Source organism: Lutjanus erythropterus, chromosome 23 (assembly GCF_056507025.1).
Source record: "Lutjanus erythropterus isolate fLutEry1 chromosome 23, fLutEry1.hap2, whole genome shotgun sequence".
Taxonomy (NCBI): Eukaryota; Metazoa; Chordata; class Actinopteri; order Lutjaniformes; family Lutjanidae; genus Lutjanus; species Lutjanus erythropterus.
Window position 1 is genome coordinate 22,686,017 of NC_139339.1, and position 19,698 is coordinate 22,705,714.

The following is a 19,698-nucleotide window of genomic DNA, read 5'->3' on the forward strand; positions in this document are numbered from 1 at the left end:
CCCCACAGTCTCTTGGGGATTCAGTAAATGCACAATCATTTTTCCTGTTTCCATACTTTGCCCACTGCAGGGAGAAACCTTGTAGAAGCATGGCATTGTTATCTCTGTGTAGATACCAATGACACAGTATTGTCTAACTGTATTCACATTGCAAGAGCCCTCACCGGGAGCCGTTTTAGCTGTCTTTTGTTCCCAGTGGCAGGGTCATGAGATGAAATATTAATCATGAAACTGTTAAAGTAAGAGTCACGCTGAGTTGGAGTTTTTGACTGCATTCATTGATTCCTAAAACTGTTCTTATTGTTGCCTCACGTCCACTGTCTCTCTCTCTTAACCTCTCATATGCATTTTTCAGAAGTAGCATCTCTGAAAGCATGATATTACTTATCTGTGGGTGCAGGTTAGCCTTAAAGGAAAGAAAGAGTGCAAAATGGAAATGGCAACTGCTTCTCATTTATTCATGAATTGGGAGGATCTTCAGGATTGATAATCAGCTGTGAGTAAGTCAGTTATTTAAGTTTTTATTTGTCCTGATGAGCAAATCTATGCCTCCATGAGTGTAACTGTTAAGCATTTGTTTGTTACCCGTAGCTTTTTTGTCATTGTCAGTATTTTGAGTCAAAAAAAATGGTTCAGCTAATGCTATTAAGGATGGTTGTATTCTATTTAGATGCATCAGATCCAGGATCCTGGTACTTAAATAGAACAGAGCCATTATTAACACTTGTTGTCTTTGACAACCTTTGACAAGATAATACACCTTCTAATGATAGATAATGATAGATAAATGCTAACATTTTTCTATCATTAGCTATCAGCTGTAACATGCCAGCCAACAGTCAGTGTAGATTAGTGGCTAGTTGGCTAGTGCTTTGCAGACATTAGCTATCAAATGTTTAGGATGTGACTATGTCGCTCTTGTGTCTTGTGTCCCAGCAACATTGTGTAACCATCTTCAAAGTTTCGTAGATAAGTGTAGCACATAGCTTATCTGAGCACAGGAGACAGGAAAAAAATAAAACTGACCCAGGTTCTGCAGTGTATCAAGCTTGCTCAACTGTTCTTGGAGCACAGAGCAAAGAGGAGTGTGTGTTTATGTTGGTGCCCTGCCTCTCACTCATGCATGTGTGTCATGTTCCCTCCACACTCCCCTCTCTCTCTGCATTTATGGGCAAGTAAGGCTGACAGCTAAGCGGTGCTGAGAGAGAGGTGTGGACAGTGTGGTAAGAGATGGAAAGTAAATCGACAGCAGTCAGGGGTCACTGCCTCTTGGCTGTGAGACTGAGTTGCCTGAGAGAAAAGGGGGTGGGGGCCTTGCTTTTCCAGTGATGGCACTATGGTCACTCAAAGTTACATGGATTGTTCGGTGTAATGAGGGGTATCGTACAGCGTAAAGAGTGTGCAGGGGATATGTGGCTGGGCTTACAATAGCCAACACAGTGTCAGAAGTTGTCAACACTGTCACTGCAGCTCACCAGCTTCAGCCTCAATATGTTTCCTTCATGAAATACTGAGCACCAAACTGTTGCTGGCATCCAGCTGGGGTTATTTACTATACTACAGGGGTCACTAGAGACTTTATAGCTCTGCCCCTGGGTCCTATCAGCCCTCCAGAATGATATATCATCAATAAAACATGGTCACCCCAGCTCTCTGTCCCTCACTGTAAAGATGGCGTGGGTGCCATAACTTTATATTTGTCCACAGCTGCCCTGACATGATATTACATGGGAGCACATATGTCGCTCTGTACATCTTTATTTCTGTTCTGGCGTGCTCGCTGTGGCCTGGGAGAAGCAGAAAGGCATGATAGATGAGCTATATTTGACCAACTATCTCTTCATTTGCTGCCCTTGTCTCACAGACACACTCACTTCCTACTTGTCCCCGTCACTGGCGATACCCCCATGTGTTCAGAGCATGTTTGTTGATGTCAGAGCAAGCAGGGTAGCAAGGCACTCGAGATACCCTTGTCAAAATCCAGGATATTAACAAACAAGGCCTGGGAGATCCAGGCCTATTGATTGTGTTCATTCCTCTGGCTCTTTCTCTGCCGTTACCTTCATCCACCACTGTGGACATTTAAGCTCCGTCTCAGCACTTGTGCCTGGACTGTAGATCAAGAACAAGGCCACCACCACAAGGCAGAGCGCCCTGTGCTCCATCTGCTCTGGCTGGGATTCATACTCTGTTCCATGTGTTGGGACTGAAGAGGCTTCTTTTCACCTTGGACATGGAATGGTAGCCATCTTGCCAGTAAGGATGACAGCCTATCCTGAGCCACTGTCATGGCTGCCAGTAAGAAAAACTCTAAGCAGCAGCTCAGTGTGTTAAGGTGTAAATTGCCCTCTCCTGACAACATGCAGTCAACTAAGCTCAAACACACGTAGCCAATAAAACATTACAAACCTCTACATTTAGTACAAATCTTGTAAATTTTCCACTTTGTAGTGCCTCAAATATGACACTATACATGATATAATGGTGTCAGTAAACTACATTTCATTAAAGTTCATTATTGCTCACATTACTCATTATTTATTTAATAATACAGGGTTATAAAAAATAGAATACCATCTCAGGACTCTTAAAAAATATAGTCTCTAAGATAAAATAAAAAGATAAAAAAAAAAAAAAATCAATCAACACGACTATCAGTCCAACTAGGGGCATTTTTTTAAAAGGCTTGTTTCACATAAAAACACACACACACAGTGACATAAAAAGACACACAAATCATGATACCAGGGAGCTAATTCTGAAATGACATCTATAAATGATGCTGATAAATAAACTTGCTACAATATAACTTGCACAATATACTGATGATATATATCATATATACAAACAGTGACAATGGTTAGAGAAAACCTACATAGCATTTAGTAAGTGGATTGCAGAGGGTAGAAATTATTTGGAAGAACAGCTAGTTTTACAGGCAGCTAAAACATAAGAACAACAAAACAGAAAATTCACTTTCAAGAACATGTTCAGAAGAAGCCAAGCTACTGGGTGCTTTCTGGAGAAATTGTTGGTCACAAAAAGAATTTGCAAGTCTCTTCACATTGATTATCTTAGAACAGGATACTGTTCGGGCTGTTTCTGTTGTTTACTGTGTGGCAGTGAAACCTGCAAAAGAAATAAAGACTCAAACACAATAAAAGATCGATACATCTTTGATAAAAATAAAGCAGTTCTGATAAATTATTTGCGCAAAAATGTCCAGGAATATTGTGCAACTAGTGTAATGTCCAACAGGTCACTAACAAGAAAGCACGTGTGCCCAAGACATGTTTATTACATCTCAAGATTTTGCAGCATGTGCAGAAATTCTACAGTTTGTACAACTCAACTTTCCTGAAAAAAGTTTCTTCTCACAAGTTAATTGGATGCACCCTTCACCTCGAATTGATCTTAACATCTACTGTATACTCTCTTCAATACTTAACACCTGCCAACTGATGTAGCAGCTCCAATCTTTAATTAGGAATTTGACCCGACAGCATGGATCAATATTTCAGATGAAAATTATGCATGTTTATTAAATCATGTTTTTCCTTTTTTCTTTTTTGACTCATGTATTGAACATTGGAAGGAATCCAAAAGGAGTGTGAGCCAGGCTTTGCTCTTCTTTTATTAAGCAGTGGGGTCAGGTACTGGGTGGTTCTTCTGAATTTCTTTTTAATTTGTTATCCCTCTTTATCTCTCTTTTGTCTACTTGCTCTGATGTTATCTGTCACTCCCTTTGTGAGTCTCAACAGTAACTTTGTGTAAAGGCTACCTGAACCATCAAAGGTCTATGTGCCATGTCATTCTTATAGTAGTTGACGAGACACTCGGCCGACTGTGTGATGCTGCACCCAATAACTATTTATAAAAAGTTTTACATGTCTAGGATTCTGAGGTTATATAATTTGTTTTCCCTATTTTTGTTTTCCGTGAGTTTTTCTATTCCTTTTGCCTCGAATGCTTTTCTTTTAAAGAAACTTAATTGGATAATCTGGTGTTTATAAAAGTCACACATACTGTGTAAATACAGTTAGGGAGGAATTTTTTAAAGAACCACACAACACAGTCCTTTTTTTCAAGAAGTTTGTATCCTAGGAGGAGTTATTTGCAGAGTAAAGTGGAGTGGAAAGTGAATGTCAAGAAGTTAGCTGTTGCCTGAGATGTCCTCTTTTGACCTTTAAGAATTGTTTTATAAAGAAAATATGAATGCTGCTGTCTAAACATCCCTGGTAGTTGTTTTCCTCCACCATCTCAATTAGCAGCTCCGTGTTGAGCCTCATGTGTGGAAAAGCACTCTTGCAGACACCTAATACTAATTACAGTCTGACTTTTCTCTTTCTCTCTATGCTATTATATCTCATTTTGTCGTGACTATCTTTTGGTGAGCAGGTGTACTCTAGTGACATTTTGCTTAGCTATTTGAACTCATCCATCTTTTCTTTTTTTCCTCTCCTCTTTTTCTTCTCCTACAGGTGACTCATCTCTAGTTGGTAAGTCATCTTCTTCCTGTACCGTCTGCCTTCTATGCATGTTCTATTATATGCACTCACCCCGCTGCCATAATGAGTTTAACAACGGACGGTGTACAAAATGATCAGTGAAACTTTCTTCTGAAAAGCTGCTAATGGTTGAAGAGAAATCACAGCTGAACATGTTCTTCTCTCGCTGCTTCTACCTCATCTCTCATGTTCATTTTTATGCATTGCAGCTATTTGATATAACCTACTACATTATGATTCATGTGTTCTTACTGTATATTGATGAGTTTTCAAAGTATTAACTATAAAAAGACAAACCACTTGTACCAGCTCTTATATTTGGTTACCAACAACGATTAATTTTTAAACCTGATTAAATCAGTTTAATTTATTATTATTAAATTATGTTGCACTTTTAAATTACCTTAATATTAAGAAAGATTCAGTTTGAACATCTCTTTAGCCCTAACTTTAGTTTTTACTCTAAACCTAGATTTAGTTTAGTTCTCTTGCGTCAAATCTTTAAACTCCAATTTCACTTATAAAATAAACTTTTTGGGACACATTAAGCAAAGTAATCAAGTTCTACAAACACAGTTCACTGAATTTTGACACATCTGACATCTCTTCTTTTTTTCACTCCAGTTGATAATTCAGCCACCAAGTCAAAATTAGAGCTACTCTGCTCAGCCATCATTAAAAGGCTAACTATGCTAACTGACTTTTTTTTAGTTGCTACTCAAACAGTTTAACACTTTGTTAATGTTTTAGCTAGCTAGCAAACAATCCTTTATTTTTTCATTTTTGGCAGATAGCAAACAATATAACATTTTTTAAACATTTTAGCCAGCTAGTAAACAATACAATGTTTTTTTTTTATTATTTATTTCTAAGCTAGTTAGGAAACAGTGCAACTTTTTGTTAACCTTTTAGCTAACTAACAAACAGTGTAAAATGTTTTAGTTAGACAGCAAACAATATGTTTTTTTTAAACATTGTAGCTACCTAGTAAGTAATGCAATGTTTGTATTTACTTCTAAGCTAGCTAAGAAACACTAATGTTTTGTTAATTTTATAACCACCTTGCAAACAATACAATATTTTATTAACGTATTAGCTTGATAACAAACTGTCTCCACTGTGTTCCTGAACACATCGGTACACTAAGGTTAACAGTCCCAACTCTCTTTTATACTTACTAGGTCCTAACATCATGCAAATTTATTTTGTATTTATGTCTTTTAATTTGGACAGCATCTCCATACTGATTAAACTAAACAGATAATAGTTTTTAATTGTGCAATAGAGCTCTGCTGAATTTTAAATCTTAATTTACTAATTTAGACCTTGTTTTGCTGAACTCTGATTAGCACTATACATAAATTAGATTAATCTTGGTTGGTGCAACTCAGTTGTGGTCTCTACTTTACGAGTCATTAATTGGTTAATTGAATGACTAGCCTCTGTGAGCCCAGGCTGAATTCTGTCTGAATAATATTGTAGTGTACAGTGTTGTCATGCTGCACTGACCGCCATATCACGATCTAGGATTCAGTGATTTGCTCCCCTGCATGACGTTTGTGAAAGTGACTCACGTAGTGGCTCAGATGCAGCGGTGTGGATTTCAGGGCTTCTACTGCTAGGTGCCTGGGGTTGTTCAGTTTTTGCCCATTATTTGTTCTTGTGCCTCAAGTGGATTTGAACGCTACACCTATCACACTTTCAATCTGTGTGGTTGAGTGCCTCCCATCTTTGAATGGGACTTGTAGTAGCAATTCAGATGTACAGTGCATATCCTCACTACTATTAATGGCTCACTTTTTTTTTTTTTTACCTTCCTCCTCTACATTGCACTAAATTTCAAAACGGCCTTCCCATTCATGTTATTTATGAGAGGGAAATGCAAAGTTATGGGCAAATTCCATTTCATCCTCCGTGTTGTTGTGTACTCGGCCTCAAGTGCTCTGGACCATTAAGACATTTATTAAATCGCGGACCGAGGCTTTATCTGTAAATATGCTGACACGTCACAGTGTACTAGCTTTCTATCAGAACATCATTTGGAGTCAGTTGGGGTGGAAGACATGAGTGAGGGACGGGACTGTGATAGCAGGATGCGAGCAGAGATGGACAGAGTAATGGGACGTATCAACACCTCACACAAACAATAAGAAAATGAGATGGGTAGAGTTTAAAACTCGAGCTCACAGCACTTTGCAGCAGCCGGCTCCTGCTTTAGTGATGTGTCAGTGTTATCGCTCGCCTCCTAATAATTAGCTTTGTCTCGCTGCAGTACCAACTATGCATTAGGAATTGCAAATAGTAATCTACAGCACAGCAGAATGTGTAGCATGTAATGAGAAAAACATGCAGTCGTTCTCACAGTCATGATAAAAGGTTTTTAACCAATCCCATGGTGTGTATTTTCCCTTGAGGCTTCTGTGCTGTGATAATTCAAGCATGTCTCCTGATCCTTATACGTAAATAGTTTTCAGTGTGTGTGTGTCTGCTTGTCAAGCTTTGTCCACTGAGTGTTTGGCCCACAGATCTGATGTCGTCTGAATACTAATGTGGCATTTTGTCTGTCTGCGGCAGTCTGGAAGTCGGGTGGGGACTGGAGGTTTGGTTAGGGACTTGTTCAACCCCAGGGTGCAGTGCAGAGTAGGAACAAATACTCAAATACCACACCCGCTTTTTTTTTTCTTTTTTTTTTTTTTACTACCCTGCAAGAATCAAGATCCAAAGAAGTGAAGGAATAAAAAACTAATTAAAATTTGATCTGGGAGGCCACTGCAAATTGAGTTTCATCTTCATTAAGACCACCAGGCAAAGAAGGAGATAATTCACTTTTGCTTTTGAGATACAAGCTGTTTCTGTGTCAGTCTGCAAATTCAACATAGTTCTGGCATATATACATTTTTGTCTGTCCATGTTTAGTCGACCTTTTCAGACCACCAGGACACACTCCACAAGGCTCCACATCATATATTTTCTGAGCTGGTCATACTGTTTTATTGGTATATCTTCTTGTTCTGCATACACTGTGCATACACTGAATACTGAGCTGAGCAGTAGCAGTTCTTCTGAAGAACCAGTAAGACATAAGTGGTTAACAGTAAATAGATTTTGTGTTATAAATAAAAATGCATGTTAAAGGTCCAGCGTGTAAGAATTTCATGTTTCATTTATTTATTACACCGTTGGATATGGCTTGAATGATACTTTTTTACTTTTTTCTTCTAGACTTTCAAATCACTAATGCAACACGTAATCCTTCTTTCTTTTTCTACATCATTAATTTTTTATTTAATCTGTTCTTCTTTTATGGTCCATTTTATTTTTCACTTTGTGTAATTTGTTGAAAAAAAAAATAAACAGTTCAGGAAAAAAATCTATATACACGGTATATAACTATCAAAAATAAAGCGTGTCACTAAATTTTACACACTGGTCTTTTAATGAGTGATATTGTTAGATTATTATATATTGACTGTTCAAAAATCATGTTTTGCAACAACAGCTTGTGATTACAGGACCAGCTTTGTCAGCTCAGTTTATTTGTGAAAACATAATGCAGTGGAGAGATACATCATTTTCTCACATTTGTTTAAAATTGGATCAGCTGTGTAAAATATTGCTAGATCTTACTGGGGCAGTGCACACACTCTTACATCATTCCCCTGAGGTTTAGTCAGAATTTAATAAATGCTGTCCAAATCCACATGGGAACGGATGTCACATCCAGCTCCACACCAGTCAAAGAATTTGACAATCAGTGTTGGAAAATACACCATGGCTGGGAGTTAATATTGCTGCTTTTCTAGACAGTCAAGTTTTTCTTTTCACTGACAGGCTTATAAGGCAGGTAGTGGCAGAGGTAATTGTTGTCCCTTAGATATAGAGGCAGGCAGGCACACTACAAGCAGAGATCTTTATCCTATTGCTGAATTTCATTCCGACTCCAAAAAATGGCATTGGCAGCGGCAGAGACATCTTTCTGTGTACATCTCTCTGTCTGTCTCTGTCTCTTTCAAGCCTTGTTCTCCACAGCTCAGATGATTAGCATCTCTCTTTCCCTTTTTTCTTTCTCCCCTCCCTTGAATGCCAACCTCAGGCTAGTCAGAGCCAGCAGAAGCCTCTTCAAGCTGATGCTGCAAAGGGATTGGCCTGCTCACCACACATGGTCCCAAGAATGCTCAGTGAACCACACATCTACAATTTGGACAAGGAAATAAGGGATTCAGGCTCTGTGTTGGGTGGAGGGTGGCACTCTTAGAACATATTGTTTTTCTCCACACTCCCCGTCTAAAATGTTAGTCAGACAAACCCCCACAGAATGTGTCAGTGCCTGCAGCTATTTTTTAATTCAGTCATAGTTTTTTTCGTACAACTCCCAAAGTCAAGCATTATGTGTTTATTCACAACTGGGAAATTCATTATGAAAGCTGCTTTAGTCTGAGCTACTACCGGCATGCTGCAAACAACTAAACACGTAATAACTTTACTAATTTCTGAATTCCTTTCATCACCTTGATCATTAAAATGCTGCACACTGAGGCAATGTTCTGTTTGATAGCAGCGACCTGGCTACTTATACTTGAACAAGTCTTGCACATCAGCCACAAACATGGAAACCAAGACAATAACTACACTCTATTATCCCTGGAAACGCAACCAGTACTTAAGTTATTTTCCCTGCCTGGTGATAAACAGCACAGCCTCAGAAGAGCCCAACAAAATGGCCGTTCCGCAATATAACAACTGAGCCTGTGGCCACATTTACATACTAGAGGAGGGTTGTAATGAGATAGCTACCTGAGATAATTACTACTCAAGGCGTCCGGCTCTCATCCTCTACCACAGGGAACCGGTTTAACTCACTACAATTAAATGGCCACTCATTTGCTCCATTTGAGGCACCATTTATGCCATTTTATGCTCCACTGTGTCTTAACACAACGGTGGCTTAAGTAGCACAGATCTGGCCTGGCAAATATGGGCGAATGTACGGATGTATGGATTTATAGATTGTAAAGTGATAGTCAGACATGGGGAAGTAATGATTTAAGCCCCTTGTTCAAATTCAGTTTAATAGAACACAGTGGCCTCATTTGTGTGCCTACTACTCAAATTAATCAGGCGTTCTTTCCTCTGGCATTGATATGCATCTCACATTTGGTATAGATCTTGATCTAATTTAGCTGGATTACATTTACAACTGCTTTTAGAATGTCTCTTTCCCCAGTCAAAATGTTCCTCTTGCAGTATATGCATTCTTTAAAATTGTCAGTGGACAACTTGTCTTCCTTGTTCCCCACCCACGAGCATCCTGACAGGCTCCTTTTGATAAGGATTTTATATCTTCATCTGTTTCCCTAAGATTTGTATTTCTGTTCTTGCTATAGAGTGTGTGGATCAGGGTTGTAATGGTGTTGGTTCTTATTCTTACCATTTATTTCTGGTTGCTGGTTTAGGTAATAGGTCCTCAGGTCATTGACCATACACTTTGAAAATGGTCTTCATCACTCAGGACAGATATTAGGATAGGATAGGTAAAATATTAAAAGGATAGTTTGGATATTTTGAAGTGGGGTTGTATGATGTTCTTATAGTCATAGTATTACCTATAGTACTGTAGATGGTGGTCACCAGGCCCCAAATTTGGATGAGTAGAGAGGATTAAAGGTGTAGGAGGCAATGTGCTGCTGTGGACAACAGCAAAATGTACTTTAGCCACCTGACAAATACAATATAAGTTGTAATATTTTCATTGTTTTACCTTGAGGTCAGACAGCCTTTTCTGATGAGATAACGGTTATACTGTTATACAACCCTAATACCGTTCTCTACAAAGTAACCAGACTTCTTTGGAAAAAAAACAGTAATTTTACCTTGCAAAATCTGAGTTTTTTGTTCTACCACTGCCTCGAAAGTTTGTTTGTGTTATTGTGTGAATTTGGTGAATCAGAATTAAACCTTAAATACACTGAGGTCACACAATAACACAAACAAACTGACCAATCAAGGCAATAGCTCCTATGTTCTGTGAGGTGATCATCTTCCTACACCGGCACTCCTGTTGCTTCTCCAAACTCTAGTTATATCGACCACCATCTACTATAGATAATACACTGACTATTAATAAGGAACTTATACAACCCCACTTCAAAAAAACTGAATTATGCCTTTAAGATTTGTGCTTATGTTTTAGCTGTACAGTATATGAATTGTGGACATAATGCATGCTTTCTTTGTTCTTGTCATCACCATTTCTTTTCTACAAAATCTAGTTTAGTTGATGGGTCCTCAGGTCATTGAAACCTAAGTCTTTATGAGTTTATTGCTCAGGACAGATATTAAGAGTAGGTGGAAAAAGAATTACACATGTGACCCTTTCTCCCAGTATATAAAACCATAAAAGTCTGGCTGTATATTCAGTGTGACTGTGGTGGGGCTTAGAAATGACATCATTAACACTAATGACCATAAATCCTGACTTGTAAAATGTTTATGTTGCTGACGGTGACTCTGTTACTGCTCTGCTGACTTTCCGCCTTTTTTTTAGAGGCTGGAGAAATCCCTGACATGGCAATCACTCAAACCTACTGCTGCTATATTTTATCCTTGTCTTGTCTCAAACGAATAAATTACACTGTAATATCTTGACTGCTGAGAAATTGCGTTGGATTGTTATAAATGATGGTGCATTGATAGTGTGTGATTGTAGAGCTCAGTGTACTCAGCTGAGTGGTGTGAGACTACACACTAGGAATAAGAGATGGAGAGCGCTCCTAGATCTACATTGGTTTCAGCATGTGAAGATTAACGGCGTCCGCTTCCATTAGCCTCAGAGTAATTGTTAAGACAGCGATGAACAGTCCATAGCTCTAATCCTCAAATCAAAGAGAAGTTGCACAGACCCCCAACATTCAGGTTTGATTTCCTTCAGTCATAAAGTGTGACTAAATCTTCCCATCTTTATCAGAGATCACAGCACAGATGAAACTTACTTCCTGTATTTACTAATTAGCTAGAACTGGATTCAGGGTTCTTGAAAGGCTGTGATTAGGTACAGAATGCTAAACGTAATGCAAGCTGTGTGGAAATAAACACAGTGATTTTACGACTGAGGTGGTGATCCTGAGCCTGGAGATTCTGGACAAAAAGTTCAGGGAGAACAGGGAGGCAGTATTTTATGTATATTTGATTCTTTTTCTTAATTCAGGTTTAATATATACATATATTTTGATTGACCGATACATATATAGGTCAATCTTGACCTAACCTTTCAGTTAATCCCCTGATGTTTTAAGTAACACAAAAACGCCCTAGCTCGTTCATACTCCCTCCTTGGTTTCCATTCACCCAGTGTCCTTTGGTGATTGTGTCGCGCCCAGGGCTGAACTTCATTACAATGCTCAGCAGGCTCATTGCAGATCTATTAGGTTGATTTGACTCTATGAGGGGGCAGAGAAGGAGCTGGCATGTGAGAGAAAAAAAGGGCAGAGTAATGTGGTTATATTATGCAGCAGCAGGGGTGTTTGCTAAGTATAAGGCCGGGCCGCTGCTGTAGATGGGCCTCGGTGCCCTGTAGCTCCACAGCTTAGAGGGAGCGTTCCTTAACAGCCACAGCTTATTACCAACAGCTGGTGCTGGATACTGCCCAGGGCCAATGGCATACATTAACACACACCATCACGCACATAGACATCCACGCACTTTCAGTCTTATGACTTTAAATTGACTACATTCATTCCCTAACTTGATTACAATCATTCCTTTTTTTGATGTGTATGATGCTGTGAGTGCACGCTGCAAGCAGGAGATAAGAAACATCACCACATGAGGACAAATTTGTTTAATATAGTTTTTATTGAAAGACTTCTCTGTGGCCTCATATCTACTAGGTGCTCGATAAAAAGGAGGATACAAAATGAACTGTTATTTTCCTATACTTTGACATTAGCCTGATCCTGAATTTAACTTAAACTGCAAAATCCTTAAGTGCCCCTTTGCAGACAAGTCGATCGCACACTCATCAGATGTCCTCACTCTAACCCTGACTGTTTAGAGCTCAATCTTGTTTTCTCTGTCTCTGTCACACACGTACGCACACGCAGAGAGGGCAACACTTCCCTGTGTTGCTTCAGAGTCGTGACCGTGTGACTGTGGGTCTGAGGAGGTGATGACAGACAGTCAGCAGCAAACTGTCCACTCCTGCAGACTCTAATCGACTGTGTGCACATACCTGTGAACTCTCCACAGCAGCACTGTGTGGAGATAAGTGTGCGTCTCACACAGGAGATCATGTCTCTTTTGTTCAGCTTCATACAATTGTGCTTTAATTGACTCCTATGATAATATTATGACTATGGTGTTGATGAATGGAATGGAAAGAAAAGTGATGTAAATCGAATTAAAGTGTGACAGGAGCGGCAGAGTGGACAAACAGGCTTTTGCCAGGGTGAAACGCTGCATGTTTATGAGCTGCAATGACTTTGTGGATGATTGGTTAGGTCCTTTACCAAATGTATGCTAGTGCCAAAAATCATTTTGTCTCTTAATAGACAGGTCTGGCTGATACACATATTAAGGTTTTAGCATGTTAAGTGATTATAGATCATGAGCATATCCCAATGAGAAGATACAGTATCTCCAAAACCTAATACTTAATATTAATGAAATGTGTGTGAACCTTCCAGGTTTATTTAAAGCACTGGTTGATATTTACAACACTTCTTGTAACACTTAAAGCATACACTGACAATAATCAAAAACTACTCTACTGTTATTTCATGATTAATTCATAAAACACAGGACAGACAGGGAAAAAACAAGAACAAAAAAACAAAAACAAAAAACAACGAAGAGTTGCCCAACCATAAAGGAGTCCATATGCTTAAGAACACTCTTTGTGTCAGGTTGTATAAATCTGGAACATATACAGTCAAATACAATTTATCTTAGTTAGCACCTTGCATTGATTCAGGTACCTGCTGACTAACCCGCGAAAAAGTTGGGGTAAAAATATATTCATATACATTCACAGGTATGGGCAGGGATAAATATGAACTAAATGAGGGTGGTTTTTTTTTATGTTTCTTCGGGAAAAATCAGAAATGAAAATGATGCAGTATTTTTCACATTTAAATCAGCTTAATTCCTCAAGCCTAATGACTCAATCTTTGACACCTAACTTCACATCCTACCAAACAAGGTGGCATCACTGATCTGACAGCAATATAGGCTAACTGCTATTTAGTGCATCAAAAAGACATGATGATGACGCAAAGGTAAAAATAGCCAGTGTTGAATACCGTATTGTGGACAACACATTATCACAGGCCAAGTTGGACATTTTGGAGAAATTTAGTGTGATCAGAGAATGTGAGAATAACAATGTCAGTAGCTTTGCTGCTTGTAAAAAGTGCCAAAAATGATTAGCTTTTTATAGCCACAACTAGGCACATTGTTGCAGAGGAAACACATAGACAGCTGCAGGAACACAGGTCCTGTACCAATTGACAGATTCTTTTCCAAGAACAACAGTGACTAACAAGCGAGTGACTGTGAATGTGTGTTTCATGACACGTGGGGTCACAGAACTAATATTCATGGATCTGATTTGACTTTGAGATGGTTTCAGATCACAGTTCAATTCTGGTACTGAGCTTTGTGGGCGCAGGATTCTGATGTTAGATGTTGTGAAACTGATTTCCACTGCCACGATCACCCATGCATGTACATTTACATGCCTTTAATTATTTGTATCTACAGTACGTACTTATGCATGCTTCACCAGACTTCAGACATTACAAGGAAAATGACTGCAAGCTTACAGAATGTCTGGCACATTTATTCTCGTGTTTCACATTTACGCTTCTGACAATAACCAAAGCTGTAGCTACATAAACTGTAACACTCACACTGGCATTCACAAGTCACTGTATCTGTAAATTATCATCAGCAGTGACATTTGAATCATCATGTAATGTCAAAAAAGGATATCCATAATGGAAAAGACTTAAAGGGGCTTATATTGAAATATTTACAAGGTGTTTCACTGGAAAAAACAGAGAGAAGATGATGAAAAAGGGAAAGCAGCACAAAAAAATATATAATAAATTTAAAAATATAAAAGAAAATAACTGGACCATAAAACATCATATATACTCAGTTACGTGTCTAAAAACTCACAAAATAATTATTTTAAAAAAAAGTGTCCATCTGGTCTGAAGTATGCATGACATGCCCACATTTTGACTGTACATGTCATGTGTAGGAATCCCATGCAAGTGATGCCAAACACGACTACAGAAACTCATTAGTCTGGCAGCGCTATAAACTGGGCTGAACTGATTTAAGCAGATCTGTGAAAGTATTGAATATATAAAGCAATAGAGTCTAGCATCAGTGCTGTGTGTATGACTGCAAATGTGTGCATTTTTTAGTGTTTGTTAGTTTGTGCAAACTTAAAGAAAAACACAACGATGCAGATAGTTCATACATCATTATGACAGACACTGAGCTTCTGGCATATTTAGCTGCCGCCTCACAATTTTTCCCATTTCTCTATCCTGGATAAACTGAGCTCTTAGACTGGTATCAGATTATATATTGCCACAGCAGAGATCTGATCTGACTTTGTGCTAATGTAAAAATCAGATTCTCCTTTTTTCTACTGCACAGACAGAAATGAAAAGATTATTTCTGTCACTGAAGAGAAAAAAAAAAGTGAAGCGTAGAAAGGCAGAACAGGAGACAAAAATGCAGAAGTTGCCCTGATGGAAGAAGGATTAAAACTATTACATAAACACTGTGATAGAGATCTTTTGCTCTAGGTGCAGCATTTTAAACATAAACTGTATCATTTGTCAAATAAGTGAAACCTTGGTGTGATTAATGTCAATAAATTGGGCTTTTCAACACTCATTTCCCAATTAATATCAATAAATGTATCTGATCCCATGTGATATCACCCCAGCATTAATCACTGCATAATTTCAACTTGGTTTCCAACTGTGTTTGAGGGCAGACGTAGGTGTCAACACACACCATTCTCACCCCCACTCCCCTGTGTGAAGCCTCGGGGCCCTGGGTTCCCAGCGTGCTGCAGCCACTGTGTATCTGTTAGTGATAACTGCTCTGTGGTTCCCAGGCCACGGCCGGCAGCAGCCCACAGCCGGCCTGATCGATAGGGAACCCAATAGGAGGGATGAGGCCCATGAATCAACCTGTCTGGATATGAACCAACACACACACTCGTGGCAGGACGCAGACAGTATGCACTGAGATGGCACACACACAAGTGTTTTTATGTAAAGACAAATAATCCATACATAGATGATTGGTGCAGACACATATGAAGCAAATGTTTTAAATTCAGTAGTTTAGTAACATCTTAACTGTGGTCTTTAGTTTTTCTAAGGAATTTAATACACTGGCGTGCAGTAATACTGTATATGTTGTGTCATGCTCCACAAATATGTTTTCAGTCTTTTGACGGTTGCTGGTTTCACTGTTTAGGACTTCATTACACACACTGGTGCATCTTGTGTTTGCGGTAAATCCTTTCATTCAAGATAAACATGGACATGAAATTAATTGTTTATTAAATCACTGCTTTATTAATAAAGATAAATGGATGCAGCTTTGCCGTGCACTGTTTAATGACTTGTCTGTTAGAACTTCTGCAGTCTATTGACAGGCTTTGTGTAACAGTAAAGGAACATAGTGGTAATGTTGTTTTTTTGTTTGTTTATTTGTTTGTTTTGATAGTTAAGATCAGTGGTGGCTGTGTGGTTATCATGTCATGCAAGAAGCTTAAACTACTCCTTTTGTTTCCAGTGTCTTACCAGAGCTGCCATATACTTCTGATAACTCCATGGTCAGTAGATATTTTAAGGATGTTTTCGGTTGCTCTTTCTCTCCTATTACTAAATAATTCTGGCAACCATAAGGGACTTATCGCAAACATTGACTGGCGTTTGCAGTAACTAATATTGCTGACTGTGTGTTAAGCTGGTCCAGTGATGTAGGAAAGAGAATGGTCCTATTAGCTAACTCTGTCCAGACTGATAGCTCCAGGTGAAGACAGCCAGACCAGGTCCAATACTTTACCCAAATAACAACCTCAGTGCTGTGTTCTCTGTCGGCCTCAGAGACTGTATTCGTCACAGTGACCTGCCATTTTCACTAGGAGGCTGCTGTCCCAGTTCCTTTGTCAGGTGATGGCAGCTAACACCTACAGTTAGCTACTTTACCAACAAATCTCAAGCTATCTGTCCATCAAGAAACTCTGTAATTAAATAACCCAAAATTGAAGTTGAACAGCCGGAGGAAACAGGGAAATATTCTCTCTAAAACATGATCCAGTTTCTCCCAGATCAGTGAATATAGTTATAATGTTCTGTTTTTGCTCAGTGGGGTCTGTTACCCAGAAACACTCTCGTTTGTTCCAGTGAATGGGTCTGGTCTCCTTTCATGCTCTGGCAGTGTCATAAGTGAGAATGCGTTTCATTGGACACAAATGTCCAGCTGTATTCCACAAGGCACGGCTGCATTATGTTTCGGCCGTTTCCAGCAGCCGGAGCTGATCGCTGCCATCCTACACAATGCTTGCGATTCCACCAGCAACACCTCGATACATCCCACAAGCAACTCTCTGTGTTTGATAGATGCCACATCAATTAGCAGATCGCAGATCAAGGGGGCAGGAAGTCAGACACAGGAAAAGCAAAGAAAATCCAGTCAATTTTCAAAATAAAACACCCAGTGCAGACTCCCAGAAACAGAAAATAAGCTATTAAGCTACGTACGCCACTTACCCATGGTAGAAGCACAAAATGCAATGAAAGAGGACCAAATCAACAAAATCTGAGCAAGTAAACATAATTAGCTGGGCAAACACTGCTGGTGAGACCATTCAGCCATGCGGAGGACGGATCAAAAACATGGGGCAGATGTGCCTTGTCCAGTAGAATCAACCAGTTAGTGAACGCTCCTGAGTGCAGGATGAGTCATCAACAGTTTGATCATTTTCAAATGAGACAGACTCTGAAATTCCATTAAGAATACCCTAAAATACAAAATTGCTTGGCCAGATACTGATGTATGGGTGATGTATAGTACAATACATATGTAATAAAAAAAACACATCATACATCAATTATGACTTCATAGGAACTCTAAGTATTCCCCTAAAAGGTTTGAGAAGTTTCACTTTGTACTTCCAACACTTTTTAAGTACTGTACAGCCCATCTCTATTACCTCATATGATAAGACACAATGGGTTTTTAAAAAAAACTGTATTCCACCATCTCAGTATCCAGGTTTATGTTCTGTCTCATCTCATAAACCAGCAGAAAGGAACTCCACAGCCATCAGTACAAGGGCCAGGAGCCTAGTTGGAAGTGTGGCTGAGGCTGCTGCATCGCTGCTCTGCTGTTTTATGGTGGACTAGCTCGAGTTTGATAGGACCTCGGTTTCCTGGCCTGTGGTCTCACACAGTGTGTGAATGTTTGCTGGATGGATGTTTGGGTGTCAGTGGCTGGCACAAGATTTCATCGCAGCCCCTCCCTTCTCTATATATCTCTCTATTACAGATGTATTCAGCGGATGGCTCACAGACTACAGTATATCGTCCAGTGCAAGTATCTAAGCTTGCACTGGATTGCTTTCAGGGGAAATAGGCAAAAGACATGGACACCAAAATCCTGTATTAATTTCCTTTTTTCATTGACTACAATTCAAACTTTATTGCACACTCAACAGCCAAATAAAAGATAAGACATTACATATAATAAACCGTGCAATGTTAAATCTTATGTTAGATAAACGTGAGATTATTTCATTCTCACGGTCATTAAGCCTGCATATAATTTTCCACATGATTTCTTTAGACAGTTTGTGTCTGCAGGAGTAAATACTTTTCAAACACTTAACTTGCACTGCACCATCTCAGGCCTCTTGAGTCATATTCTCATTTCATCATTGTATGCTACTTGAAGACCCTGTAAGTCCACTTTTTTTGTAGTTTGACCACAACTTTGCAGTATAAAGTGGTATACATTGCACTCTGAACAGAATATTTGCTTGTGCATAGGCTACATCTTGCCTCATTGCCTGTAAATGTCATCATCATCTGTCATTTGTTCTGTAATAAAATGTCCAAGATATTTTACCTTATTACAGACACCAAGATTATTATTAGACAATTCGAAGTCTGGAAATTTTAGACATTTGTCCTCTTTAGTTCTCCAGATCAAGACTACACTTTTACTGGCATTGTATTGGATATCGTGATCCACACCATACACAAATACTGAATAGCTGCTTGAGACCAGTGGTACTTGGATTAAGGAACACAAGATCACTGCATACATAATATGGATCTCTAAAGTATTACCAATCATAATGAATTGATTATTAAATTAATTACCAATTATTTTGATAATCAATTAATGGGTTTCAGTCTTTATTTGTTTTTTTAAGGTCAAAATTGTCTCATTAAAGCTTCTTAAATGTACACATTTTTTTGTTTTCTTTACTCCTTTCTGACAGTAAATTGAGGCTTTGGGAAACACTGATATTTTACATAATTTTCATTTTTATTTCATTTCATTTTAACAGAAACAACTATAAATCAATTAATCAAGAAAAATAATCAACCACTTAATCGACTATAAAAATAATTGCTTGTTGCAGCTCGAGCACCCAGTATTAGACTTTCAGTTGCTTTGACAGGTCAGTAGGGACTTGTCTGACACTAATCTTAACCCCACTCTACATACTACATTAGCATACTGCAATAGTTCAGGTTACTGGCAGCTATATATGGTTATCGTAAACTCTATTTTTATTCTCTCACAAATATACTAAGGAGCACAAACAAGTCTCTTATCAAATAAAACACCACATATTCTGCATTTTATTTTGCTGTTATAAAGAGTAAACAATGTGCTGGTTAAGACTTCTCCTGAAATAGAGGAAATAATGACCTCAGAAATTGGAGAACAAGAGGTGCTAAAGAGTTAGCACAGATCCCCATTATATTTTATTGTCAGAGCTTGTACTACTTAAAGGCTAAGTTCAGCAACCATGGGGGAAAATGATATCAGTGCATCCCCAATTCCTTCAGCTCTTCCTTGGCAGTGTTGCCGTGGCATCCAGTGAGCTGGTACTTGGAGGTGATGAATGGGGGCCGGTAGA

General features: G+C 38.8%; 1 protein-coding gene across 6 annotated transcripts in view; it reads left to right on the top strand.

Annotated features, from left to right (window-relative positions):
* The window catches only part of nrxn2b (neurexin 2b), an 884,227-nt gene that overhangs the window by 255,830 nt on the left and 608,699 nt on the right, over positions 1-19,698 (top strand). For all 6 annotated transcript variants that reach the window (XM_084712252.1, XM_084712251.1, XM_084712247.1 and 3 more), the window contains one exon: positions 4,482-4,499. In XM_084712252.1, coding sequence (XP_084568378.1) covers positions 4,482-4,499 — 18 coding nt within the window. The remainder of the gene's footprint in view (positions 1-4,481; positions 4,500-19,698) is intronic.